The sequence below is a fragment of the Lissotriton helveticus genome, chromosome 11, assembly GCF_964261635.1.
Source record: "Lissotriton helveticus chromosome 11, aLisHel1.1, whole genome shotgun sequence".
NCBI lineage: Eukaryota > Metazoa > Chordata > Amphibia > Caudata > Salamandridae > Lissotriton > Lissotriton helveticus.
Window position 1 is genome coordinate 538,168,857 of NC_136072.1, and position 14,019 is coordinate 538,182,875.

Here is a 14,019-nt window from a genome sequence, read left to right on the forward strand (position 1 = left end):
CATGTGGAGTTTATAAAGCCACAGGATTCTGACGGCAACATATTTTATGATGCAGAAATGAGATGAGGCAGGATGTGCATTCAATGGGCTTCATTTACTACATTTTGACACACTGCAGTGCAGCAAGCCTTTCTCCTGTGCTGCTGTGTGTCCAAATAAAAGTGCAGGAATGCACAGTATCTACAAGATACTTCGCATGCCTGTCCTCCCCTGCATCGGCGCACTAACAGCATCTGTGCGCCAACCCAGACACCTTTGTGTCATGTTGCAAGGGTGCCTGCGTTGCAGGGATAATTGTTTTTGTGTAGGAAGGGACACCTTCCTGCGCAAAAACAATAATTGATGGCATTTTATTCTTTCTGTGCGTGCTGCATTCTGCAGCACGCTTCGAAAGAGGAAAAAAACAAGGAGAAATAACAGCTTTTCTCCTCATAGCTCCACTCCTACGCCTTCCCTGAGGAGGTGTAGGATACTGACACATTTCCAGCTTTACAAAACAATGTAAATCTGGGAATGTGCCAGGTCCTATGGATGTTGCGTGGGAACACTCACATCAACACACATGAATGCTCCTTTCACACAGAGTAATGCATGAATGAAGCCCATATTTACATAACCATGAACAGTCATGCAAGGCGGCTTTACGTGGCCTTGTAAGCATGGACAAACCCATTGCGTTGCTCGTGCATCAAAAAAGTGACACACTGATGGTGCAATGGTCTCATAAATGAGGCCTAATGTCGGGGGCGATCATGCATTGCTAGGTAGCCCTCTACGGCACTATTTCCTTCAGTACTTGTGTCTTGGTTTCTTTGCTAAGTTCTTACTGTTTTTGAATTACAGACCGGGTTTACCCCACTGCACATTGCTGCCCACTATGAAAACCTCACCGTGGCTCAGCTGCTCCTGAACCGTGGGGCAAACGTCAACTTCACCCCACAGGTAAGAGATATCAGGGGGCAGAACATGTGAGAGCTTTGTTGCATATTGTTATATATATAAAAATGACACTTTATTTAAGAACTTCACTTTATGCAAGAACAATGGGTTAAGGCAGAGATTTACAATATCAAAGAGCTTCAATGTAATCAAAAGTGGCACCATGCAAGAGCACCAATACATCTAAACACTCCGTTGTATATCAGCGCTTCACTGTATGTAAAGACTTCACTCTTTGTAAATCCCTTTCTGTAAATCATAACTTAGCTGTATGCGAGGGACTCGCGGTGAATAAAAGCAAGAGCATCACCACATGTATAGGTGTAGTTTTTTGAGTGCTTTTATGATTCTAGTTAATCCTGATGGATATGTTTTAATTGAAATGGAATGGACCGGCTTTTTTACTTCTGTATGATAGAGGCCTAGTCTACTCCATGATGCTGTTTATGTTGTTGCTCAGTATCTTTTATTCTTTTAAACTGTGTTTTATCTTGTTTTATATTGTAACATTGTATTTCAAATTTTATAACACATTTCATTACTACTACCATACGTGCTTTACTGTATGTGAACCTCATTTTATTTATTGTCTGAAAGAATCCTACTGCAAGGTGTTTTATATCTTCGATATATTAAAAAAATCTCATTTCTGCAGAGCTTCACTTTATGTAAGGTGTGGAGTATTTTATATCTTTTATATAAAGGGAAACCCTGCAAAGAGGTTATTTATCATTATTAGTGGCTTTTGCTGTTGTTAAACACAAGGTGCTGTGAATCGTCTTGCTGAAAACACTGCCAACAAACCATCAGAAAATTGCTTCCTGAAATCTAGCCTGAGTGGCGGTACCACTCAAGGCTGTTCGGGCCCCTGTCATTTCAAGGATGCTTCCAGTCAAAAAAACAAAACAGTGGCATGTTCTATGCCATTTTTGACATAAAGTGGCACCCATTGCATGCAGGGGCACCAATGACAAAACACCCACCCAGACACAATCCAGGTATTTTTTGACTTATGGGGGCAACCATTGTACATTTAAAAAAACATGGGATCAAGTCCTGGGGAGGGTCAGGTTTTATTGGCTTGTCACATCACAAAAGGATTTAAATATTTAGTGAGTATCCCTTCAAAGCCTATAGCGTTTTAGAAAATATTTGTGAAAACTGTGATTTAAAATGCACTATTTGAACTCTTCTTTTCACAGTTATTTATAATAGGAGAACCTCATCCTCTCTATAAGAAGTGTAGCTCGCTCACCTTGCTCATTAGCTACAATTCAGGGCAGTATTATGCCACAGCACTTTCGAAGATCATGTCAGCAGCACTGTAATATCGGTGGTATCCAAGTTGCACATTTGTCTGTGTTGCTATATTGATCATGCATTTACCTTGGAACCTCAGTGCTATCAATTATTATGATGTCATCAGGGTTAAGGCCATGACTTTCTGAGAAGATTCATGGTCAAAGGCCATTTGATGACAATCCCTGTAATGTCATTAAGGGCAAAGTGTTTGTGATGTCTCCTCCACCTCACCTGGCATTTTGGTGAATAGACGTCCAAGCTCCCAATGACTCACTTCCAGGTAGCCTCGCTCACCAGTAAATGTGAAACTTCTCTTTTCATGACTGTCTATTTTCCTGCTTCCTAAACCTCTTTTACTACTCTCATGAGACCTGTTTCAACATTGCTGGCACAGCTCAGAGTCTGCTTCTGTCTCAGCTAGCAGCACACACTGCAGCCACCACACCTCTCTTTTGTCTTCCCACTCGTTTTTTCTTGCTGAGGGCCTCACTGGCAAATCCCTACTCTTCAACACTCCATACCGGGAATGAATCTGGGTATGACTGCACCATTTTCTCTTTATTGTGCGCCATGCAGGGTGAGAGAGAGGGACATCCACATTTTCTGCTGGAATTTGACCTCTAATAAAGCATCCACTCTGGTACCCAACCCTTTCTCATAATTCAATGCCAGTACTTTTGGTAATTGTAAGGCACATGGATTATTATCTGTGTGGTTGGGTGACCTCACTGTGTAATAAAGACACACTGCTATATCAGGTCCAGTTAGGTTGGTTTATTAAACCATGTCTCAGTTCGGGCTAGCTGTGGCATAGAACAGTCAGACTTTATCAAAAGAACAAGTTTATAGTATTGAGAAGTACCAAAACAGTAAATAAGAAAAAACACTACAAAAGATAATCCAACCCCAATTTATAAAAGGAGGTTGTATTTTTATCTTTAAATATACACCTTAATGTTAAAGCTCCACCAGAGAAATCTGGAGTTATGAATTTTAGAAGAAACAATAAATCAGTGCTTTCTTACTCAATGCAGTAACTCAATGTATTTGATCACAATATCAATTTAAGGTAAGCCACGACAAGCAAGTTGATAACGGCTATCTAGGCACTCTTGGACGGGCCAACTCCAATAGAGAGCCATTCATAAGGGCCAAACAGGTCCAGGGTGACAGTTGCATGTCAATTTTAGCAGTCTCCAGTATATTATCAAACCTTTATGCAGCACCTGATGCAAGGGATACAGGATGCTGAAAGATTCTGGGAATGCTGAGCTAGTGTGCGGGTCTTCCTGTGGCAACTTAATGGTCCTCGAGGTTATGGGTGTGACTTTGACATCAGGGTTTGATCTCCCACAGTGTCTGAATGAGGTCCAGTGCAGCATCAGTTGCCATTGGTTTACTGGTCTTCAGTTACAACAATCCCAGTCGTTTCATTTAGTTGGCTACAACTTTTTTGCTAGCCAACCAAACTGTACTTGATGGCCTTCATTAGTCCAGCAAACTCCAGGGCACCTCGTGAGGGTCAGTACTCAGTCACCCAGGCTGCACCTCAGTGTCCAGGAATGGTCAAGCTTCTTGATGCTGGGCTCTCAAGGATGCAGATTTCTAAGCTTTTGTGGCCCTGTTGCTTTAACAGGTAGACAGGCAACTGGCTCTTAGAGTAATCTTGTCTGTTTGGCACTCTTGGGCAACTTCTCCACAAGTGGGGCACCACAGACACAACACAGTCCTCTCTTTGCCCACTCAGGTGCAGTTCAGCCTTTGGTGCAGGCTCTCTGTGCTGGATCCAGTAAGCAGCAGTATAGTACTTCTTTGGTCTTCTTTCCAGAACAAACATGATCTGAGGTCTGGGTGCTAGCAGTCCCACTTGTATGCACTATGAGACTAGGGGCCAGTGGTGACTAACTAACCAATGGGCTACTATGTACCCTCCAGTCTGATGATGACTTCCTGCAAAGTGTGGCATCTAGCTATCCCAGTGTGTACTATTCTGTCCACTCCCATCATTGTGAGATCCTTCTTTGGCTGTGTGGAGCTCCAGAGCCCAAGCTATATGTGTGGCTACATGGGGACTACACTTACCTTAAAATACCGGTTTGACAACGGCATCTTCCTTTCTGCCTGAGTTGCCATTTGTCAAATAGTTACATTAAATTAGACTTCAGCAACAAGTAGGGTTTAATGCAATAATTATTTTGATACCTTGAAGTGCCAGATTTGGTAGCCCCATTGGTAGCCCCATTTGGAGGTTAGCACTGCTGAGTTGATGCCAGCATGTAACTCCAAACCTGCCAATAAGGCTACTAACCTTGTTACAGTGAACATGATGGTTGTACTTTATTTTGCATGTTTCATTGAATACAAGCAGGTCTTTACTTTTAATAACAGCACCCCTGCCTTAGGGGCTATTGAGGCCTACCTTGGGGGTGTTTTATAAATATTTAAAAGGAGAACCTTTGACTCAGCAAAGTGGACTTTGAAAAGTCGAGTGACAGTTTGAAACTGCCCTACTTGGCTTCAAATGGCAGACCTAGAGACATGTTTTATTTTGTCATAACAGGAGTGGCACAAACTGTGCTGTAGTCCACTATTGACACTTAACTTACTGGCTCTGGGTACACACAGTATCGTATACTAGGGACTTAGACATAAGTTACCCTATGCCAAATGAGCATTATCCAATCACATTTATAATTTTTTTAAAGATTGTTTTTATTGATTTTACAGAGTGCAGTGGACAACAATACAACAATTAACAGTGGAGCTCGTACCAGGATTGGTACATAGATTATTGCAACATAATACATGTTTGCATTGTGAACCATAGTGCGTACATATTATATAGTCAGGATACATTATAAACATTGCAATGATAGTTTGCACATTTCGCAAATTGCAAAAATTATGGTAGGATACAGCAAGTGGACTCCCGCTGTGCAGGGATCAAAAAGAGGAAGGAGGGGAAGAGGAGAGGCTAGGAGAGTGAGAAGGGATAAAAAGAACAGCAATCCAACAACTTGCGACCTCTTCAGTCCTGTAATATACATTTTTGTATACTAAAGCCGTTCATGTTCATATCACATATATATATCGGTAAATAGTGCCACAAGATAATACGAGTATAGGCCCTTACCAGCGGAGGCAGGCATGCAGATTCATTGGGTCGCTGTCACACTATGGAGAGAAAGAGAGCAGGCCATGGGGGGACAATGGTTGGGGTGTTCGAGAGCGAGCGACCACGTGTGGGAAGGAGGGCGGACTCGGGGAGGATGCATGTTGAGTAATTCTGTGAACAGTTAGCAGTGAGTATAACGATGATCCCTATAGTATCACCTATTACTGCAGCTAGCGTGCATACATTTGACATTCAGTGTATTCAGGGTGGGTGTTCATCAGTTTTGGCTTCAACTGCAATTAAGTATGTCTCCCATTCCTCACCTACCTTGCGAGAGTCGCCCCTCATGCATAACGCTCTAAGAGTGTGTGTTTCCACTCTAGTCCACATACATAAAACATGAAGCCAGCCCTAAATCTCTGGGGGGGCAGGGGATTTCCAGGCCATGGCTGTGTTTCTTTAAATGCAGCCCCAATAAACAGGATTCAGGGGTCGGGTTGGGAGGGTCTGTTGACAGCTCCCTTACCGTGGATGTGACTTCCGTCCATGCTTGTGCCAGTGGCACTCAGGCCCATACCATGTGCATAAAGTCCGCATTTTGCAATTTGCAATGGGGACATACTGGGGAAAGCACCGGAAACATATGATGAATGCGGTCCGGGGAAAGATAAGTTTGGTGTATGTAGTTAAACTGTGTGAAGAAGAACATAGGATTATGGGATATATTTTTGGTCATCTGTAGGGCGCAAGCCCATGCTTTGTCCGTCAATGGGTGTTGCATTGCATCCCATTTGGCTTGGGCTCTAGTGGCATGATCGGGTGGGGTAGTGTTGAGGGCGGTGTACAGAAAAGTAATGGAATGGCGTTTGGTGTCAGAAGTCAACAGTGTATGTAAAGCCTGTGTTGTAGGTGGTTCAGCTTCACCAGTGTCCCATTTCTTGCGGAGCACACGCTGTACTATGCAATATGTTAAGAACTGACCAGTGCTTAGTCCATACAACTCAACCAGTTCTTGGAAAAACATAAGCTTTCCTTCGTTATAAAGATCACCGGCCTGTGTGATTGTAACCTCAGTCCATGGGGACAGGTCAAAGCGCCTTTGCAATCATTGCAAAAGCAGCAAGTCCCAAATAGGGAACGAGGGGGAATGCGGCAGAAGAGGGCCCTTGGGATGTAGGTACTTATACCAGCAGTAGTGGGCCACTGTCATTTGTCGGAATTCAAGTTTGGGCGGAGAGTCGAGTTCGAGTCAGGTGTAAATAGTTGTGCCCCGTAGCATTGCATTTATGAGCAAGGATTCAGGGTGGTTTGTGTGCTCAACCAGGCTAGAGACCATTGTAATTGTGCCACAACATAATACGCCACCCAATAACGGCCTGTGTTCCAAATCTATTCCAGTGGTAACCCTTGGAGGTCTAGGGAAAAAAACCCTGGGAAGTATGATGGAGAGGGCCGCAAAGTAATAAAGCAGACGGGGAACTACTAAAACTTTGGAAATTGCAACCCGGCCTAGCAGGAGCGAGCACCAGAAGGGAATTGATCAACGGATGGAGCCAATCGTCTTGTCCAGACTACCCTCTTTTAGGTCGCACTCAGAGTGGTATATTTGTATGCCTAAGTACCTAAAGGTGTCATAACACCATTGCAGTCAGGAATCAGGGTGTGCCACGCAGTCTTCTGACGGCACATGCACCAAGGGGCACACACAAGATTTATGCCAATTGACCCGAAGGCCAGAGAGTGTGCCAAAATTATCTAAGATTTACATCAAACCCAAAAGGGATAAACCCACATGCTGCAAAAAGATCCGGTCCAGGGAAGGCATGGCTTGGCAGTTCGGGCTGGACTGTTCCCATGAGGCACAGGGTCGGACTGATTTGCAAATAGCCATGTCTGAACTGGGGTGGCAGAGTGGGCTAAAGAACGGTGATGGATCAAACCCAGATCTTTTGACTGGGTGTGAGTGTTTGATTGGTTCAGATGCTCCGTCCATCACCACCCCCTTTTGTACCGCAAAAAGATTAAGGCATCATCAGCATATAGGCAAATGATGTGCTGCGTGTCACGCTCGCGTATACCACAATCCTCCGCTCGTTGGCGAAGCTGGCAAGCCAGTGGTTCCATGGCGAGGTAAAAAATGATGGGGGACAGGGGGCAACTCTGCCATGTGCCTCTGCGGTCTGTTCATGCCTAAATGCCAGGGAAGTGTGCAGTTCCGCCCCATCCACCCCTGGAAATGCTTCACCAGGAGGGTGACAAAGCTGATTCAAGTGATCGCCCTAGTACAAGAGGAGACACTGCAGGGGATACCAGGCAATGAGAAACCAAGAGGTTCCAATACCTTTTATGGGATCTAAGCATTTTCTGCGTCTCTATCACATTAGGCATGTGACACTCCAGCGGATGGAGGCTTTGCCACATTACCAAACACACCTAGGTGCTATTGGTGGTCATAAATTAATGTCTATACTCTCCACCTATAACAGCTGCACTGTCAAGCCTCTTCTTACCCAGTCAGGGGTCAATGAACATGTAGTGAGGGTGAAGAAGCTGCTCATTTTAGTACCATATAACCTGTCCTGAGCTACAAAAGTGAAATAGGGCTCCTATACCCACTGCTTCCTATTAAACAATATAGTTTATGGAAGCTGTCATGTTCCTGCACAAGTACACAAGAGTCCTCTAGTCAGTTGAGTTCATGGAATTATCGGATTGTTCGGGGGTTGAAGCAACAAAAACTGTTTGGACAACAGAAGAAGTGGCTCGGAGAATACTAAATGGACAAGCCAAATTCAACACCTAGGGTATAAAGCTTCAACCAATCTCAAAACCAAGATACCCAGACCCCCCTGGCACCTGACAGCCAACAAAGGAAAGAGGAAGACCAGGCCAAATCATATCCACTATTACTGTCGGTTCTGCGCGGGGCTCACAGCAATACCCCGACATCCCAGATCACAGAGAGCAACGTAATAAGAGATCAATCGTCACGAAAAGCCCAGAACACCAAGACTGGAGCAGGATCTCCAGGACTATAAATGTCAAAACAGAAATTCAATGACAAAATGACGAGAACTCTTTTAACACTCTTAAACTGTGCTCTTGGAACATCAATGGCCTAGGTGATAAGCTTACAGACATGGAACTCTACACCTATCTGCAAAGATTCAATATATTGCACTGCAAGAAACGTGGTCCCATAATCTGCCAGCACTTCCTGGCTATAACCTGAACTTCATCCCTGCCACGCAAAACGCACTGTTTGGTCATAAAAAGGGCGGCCTTGCTATTTACAGTTATACAGGAGTATGTGCTATGAATTTCTATTCGGGGAGGGATGGAAAAGGAGGACATCATTTTGATAAACCTCTACCTACATCCCCGAGAAAAAAACAGCGACACGCAGCAGCTGAAAGAAGAGCTCACAAAACTACTAAACGCAGAGCAAACAAACAGCTGGATTATTAGCGGGGACTTCAATCTAAATATGCTTGGCACCCCAACTATAGATACCAACTATGAGGAGGATCCATTTGCTTGGGAGCCAAACTCTCAAGTCAACACCGCGGGAGGCAAAAGCTCGAAAAACAGCACTGAGACTTCTTTCAACACCAGAAGAGTTGGGCCTCTGAGCACTTAATGGGAGTTCCCAGGGGACCGCCCTCAAGCAGCAACCTTTCACAGTACAACGGCCATCTCCTCAATTGATTTCACATTCTTTTCATGCAGTCTGTATCGAAGGGCAAGAGATTTCCATATTCGCTCACTAGACTACAACGACCATCTACCCCAGGAAGTCACGATGGATGCCATTTCAATTGTAAGTCCACCTACAGGTAAAGAACACAACTTAGAATATACTGTGAATGAGTGGTGGGGTGGGTAAAATGCAGAACGGATGACCCACAAAGTCTCTTACTTCACGCTAAAAAGGTATTGGGTGAAGTGCATATCGCAACAACAGATTTAATTGAGAGCCGGGAGAAGTTTACAAAAACACTACGAAATAAAACAGGAACAAAAAAGGTAATGTCCATGGTGAAGGGGCGGGCAAAACTACGAGGCATAAGAGCCACTTATACTTTAGAAATAATATTCATGTGAAAAAACTCAAAACTTTAATCGATCAAACATTTTGAAGATTAAGGATCTGCTGCTCAACAAGATCTGAGATGACTAAAAGGGTACCCCAGGAAGTTAATCTGGCGTCTTAAACAAGAAGAAGAAGAGACTCTGTGGGTCAAACCTTTACATGATATTAAAACTGCTAATAGTGCACAGTTTTGGCAAAAGATCAACAACCTGACCAGCAAGCAGAGCCATGGTATTGATTCTCATGCCACTGAAGAAGCATGGACAGTTTTTCTTGGCTCACCTTTTAACGAAACGCAAGAAATCAGCCAAGGGTCTCACAATAACAATCCTGTACATGACCCTAAAGTCTGGCCACCACAATTCAATGAAAACCAGGTATCAGAACAAAAAATCTCAATAACGACTGCGCAGATCTGTAAAAGAATTTCAAAAAGAAGATGAGAGGGCGCGCCAGGGCCAAATGGGATCCCTCCCGTTTTGTTTAAACAAGAGCGGGAATTCTGGGCCTCTGTCCTAAAACCAATGTTCGATACGATCTTACAAATGTCAATAATTCCATCATCCTGGAGGGGGGCCATTATCTCCCCAATCTACAAAAAAGGGAACAGAAGTGACCTGAGAAGCTACCGGCTAGTATCCCTATTCGACAATGAGGCCAAATATTTCTCAGGCCTATTACTCCAGGAACTAATATCATGGGCAGAGGAAGTTTCTGCAATCCCATACAATCAAGCCGGCTTCTGTAAAAATACAGGGACGACTACGAATATACTTGCTTTATCCCTAATGATTGACACTGCTCTCACTGTAAAGCAACCTCTATACCTGTGCTATATCGATTATAGCTCTGCATTCGACCACGTTAACAGAAACCTTCTGTGGCAAAAACTTTAAAAAATGAACATCCCTCCACGGCTCTTAAACCAAATAATCGTCCTGCATTGTGGCACGTGGGTACAAGTTAAACTAGGCAATGGAGAATATCTATTGAGGAAGATCCCGACAAGCCCAGGGGTTAAACAAGGCTGTGTGCAAGCCCCAACACTTTTTAATCTATTTATGGGAGAGCTATCAACTCTGCTGAATGAAAGCAACACACACGCACCTAAGCTAGGGGACACCCGGCTGTCCAACCTCTTCTATGCGGATGATCTGGTACTTATTAGCCGCACCCCGGTAGGTTTACAGCGGCTGTTGGATATTACGTCACGATACTCTGCAATAAATATGCTTACCATCAACCAAGAGAAATCCAAAGTCATGTGCATTAACACCCATAAAAAGAGAAGAACAAAAAGCTGGCTCTTGGCTTCCAGGAAGCTGGACACCATATGTGAATACAGATACCTAGGGGTCACTATAGATGATAAGGGCAACTTTAAGCCACAATGCGATGCCATAAAAAAGAGAGGTTTAATGACTGCGGTAGCTTTAAGAAATTTAAAAAACAAGATCGCGGACCCAAGCCTCCTCCCTCGTATTAAGGTGATTCAAGCAAAACTAATTCCTGACATTACTTACGACAGTGAGGCCATGAGAGGGAGGGATGCTGCTACAGTCGACGGCACAGTAGCAAGAGCACTGCCAGAGCCGGACTGGCCATAGCGGGCACCAGGCGTTTCCTCGGTGGGCCGCTGGGGTGGGGGCCGATTTTTGCCCCAGGGGGCTGTGTTTGTTACATTGAAGCATAATGTTAACATCACTGTGGGATCCTGTTTCCATGCGATTGGTCTGCTCCGTAGGATTTTTCCTTTTCTACCGGACTCCCATAGGAAAACCTTAGTTCAAGCTCTGGTCATAAGCAGACTTGATTATTGTAACGGTCTTCTGGCAGGTGCAAATGAGGAGGTTCTAGACCGTCTACAGGTGGTACAAAATACCGCAGCTAGGCTGGTGTTAAATGTACCTCCTAGATCCCCCTCCAAACCATTACTTCAAAAACTACATTGGCTACCAATACGCCAACGTGTGAAGTTCAAGACCTGCTGCGTTATCCATAAGGGACTTAATCAATTGGGACCAGAGTATCTAGCCAGCAAGTTTGTTCCTTATGCCCCTACTCGATCCCTCAGATCCAGTGACCAGCTGTTACTGAATGTTCCTAGAATAACTAAATCCAGACTAGGTGGTAGGGCCTTGTCTGTAGTAGGTCCTAATCTTTGGAACTCCCTCCCACTTTCACTAAGACAGTGTCATAACCACCTCCAATTCAGAAAATGTCTGAAAACCTTTCTGTTTGGCTCAGTTTAGTTGTTTATTCTCTGGACTCGGAACCTCACAATACTCTCTTTTTAATTGAAATGCTCCTCTGTCAGTTGTGTTACTGGTTGCCAACAGCGCGGAGATACTCCTTCGGGAGTCTATTCACAGCGCTATAAAAACTCGCAAATAAATAAATAAATAAAATGGCAGTTTTTGCAGCATAGTTGCAAAATCGACCCCTGTAACAAAATCGGCCGAAACCGGCTCTGGCAAACAGCTCGGCCTCTCCCAGGGGGGCCGGCCAAGCTCTTTGCCAGGGCCAGTTTTGGTTCCCAGTCTGGCCCTGAGCACTGCGCATGATCTTCGGCCTTCCAAGCTACACATCTCCTGCTCAGATGGGGCTTGAATTCGGGCTACCAAGAGAAGAGCTAGCACGCCAAAGATCTTACATAAAAAGCTGGCATAAAATAAGCAGGGGAGAGACGAAAACGCTGAATGCTCTCATGTGGAAGGAGCTACAAACCAAAGAAACTTGCCCTGCAAGGCTATATCTGGAGGCCGCCATCAATCATCTGGGGCTACGACAGCTTTGGGAACTCCCGGGGGCCCCGGCGGGCTTCAAAAAAGTAGTTAACAAGACTGTCAGGAATGAATCATTGTGGCAGGACAAAGCATCCCTGGCAGAATGTGCACATGGCTGGCTTACCGTTCAATCCTACACTAAACTCGTGCCCCAAAGATACCTCCAGACAGGCTTTTTAAAAAAAACTAAAGAGAAGTTTTTGAAATTGCGCTTAGGGCTGCTGCCCTCGGCAAACCACCTACCCTCCTGGCTATGCGCTCAGACACCAGCAAAGCGCCGCCTCTGTGGAGATGTGAAGAGAACATAGTGCATCTGATAACTATTTGCAGGGAACTACTACAAGAACGACGGGACCTCTTGAGACCGCTTTTTAATAGGAAACGGATACGGTCTTGCAGGCAAGCGGTGTTGGCATGTTTTTTCGGTGAAGACATCCAACTGAGTTGCCGGACGGTAAAATTCTTAGCAGCCGCTGAAGCACGCCTCAAAAAATAAAAAATAAAAACATTTCAATGAAATATGAGTATGGATGCAGAGGAGAACATACCGTCTTGACCCATACGGAGGAAAGTTCCTGAATGCCATCGTGAACAAATAGGAAATGCAGTGTCGATATTCGGACCGTCAATTTAAAATTTTTTTTTTTTTTTACCTGGTTTTAATGAGCGCTATTCTGAACTACATGTTTTGAACATTTTGATGGGCCAATACAAGGAAAGCTTAAGATCATGCAGTGGGTTTTCTCCTGCCTCCCCCTTGCACTGTAGGCTCCAATAACTCGCTGGCCTGATATGGAGACCCAGCAAGCTTAAATTACTCTGGGGGGTTTACATCTGCTGCCACGCTACAACTGCCAATGTCATCTCTCGTAATAGGTACCCGTCTTCTCTTAGACCTTGTCAGGCTTATTCTGGCAAGAAGCTCTGGGTCCGGATTCACCTGTAATTTTAGAACACTTTGCAATTTGCACTAAGCCCCAAGTGCCAACCATTAATGCCCTTAAACCCCCCTCGATGATCTTGGAATTGGATACTTTCCACTTTTTAGCCCAGGCCAGGCCAAGTTTGCAAGGAAGTCTACCCCTAGAAATATTTGCAAACCAGCATCCTAGCACGAATTTTAACTATGCACTGACACTTCTGTCTAATACATCTGCAAGGCAATTTCGCAAATATAGATCTGGCTAACTGCTCTTAACTCCAGCACAACCCCAATTGGGCATTGAGGAAAGGAAACAGTCTTACTGCCCTCCGGTTTTATGACTAAGGCTCAAAGAGCTTAGCGCGCATGGCACTTTATTCCCCATCGTACTTCCCCTGTGGGATAAGAGGCTCCGATAGAGGAGGTTCTAGGCTAGCCCTCAGGGATATTTGAAGCCGGTTAATTACTAATCACATGTTTTTATAGGTTTTATTTTGTACTTTGAACAAGTAGCCTTTTAGCGATGTCCTTCTACTGTAATTTGTTGTTCACTCCATTCTTTTAGCTCGAAACTGTGTGAAATGGAGACTGTTTGTAATGGTTTTAATTAACTGCACAATACATTTTTACTTACAAGAGTCCTCTTGGGATAACACTGTCCCCAATTTAGCCCTAAGTATTCAAACACTTTTTGGGTATACCAAGAGCCACATTTCCCAAGAAAGAGTTTGATATATGAAGGAGAGTATTATTATCTTTCTAGACAGAACACAGCCTGAAGATGGCTTAGGTGTTGAAGATGCTTCTGGGACTGCAGGCATCCTTATAAGATTAGTACCCCACACATGTGTGAACAATGCAG

General features: G+C 44.3%; 1 protein-coding gene across 3 annotated transcripts in view; it reads left to right on the plus strand.

Moving 5' to 3' along the window:
- The window catches only part of ANK1 (ankyrin 1), a 1,318,767-nt gene that overhangs the window by 408,989 nt on the left and 895,759 nt on the right, over positions 1 to 14,019 (plus strand). For all 3 annotated transcript variants that reach the window (XM_078666235.1, XM_078666236.1, XM_078666234.1), the window contains one exon: positions 844 to 942. In XM_078666235.1, the coding sequence (XP_078522361.1) occupies positions 844 to 942 (99 nt within the window). The remainder of the gene's footprint in view (positions 1 to 843; positions 943 to 14,019) is intronic.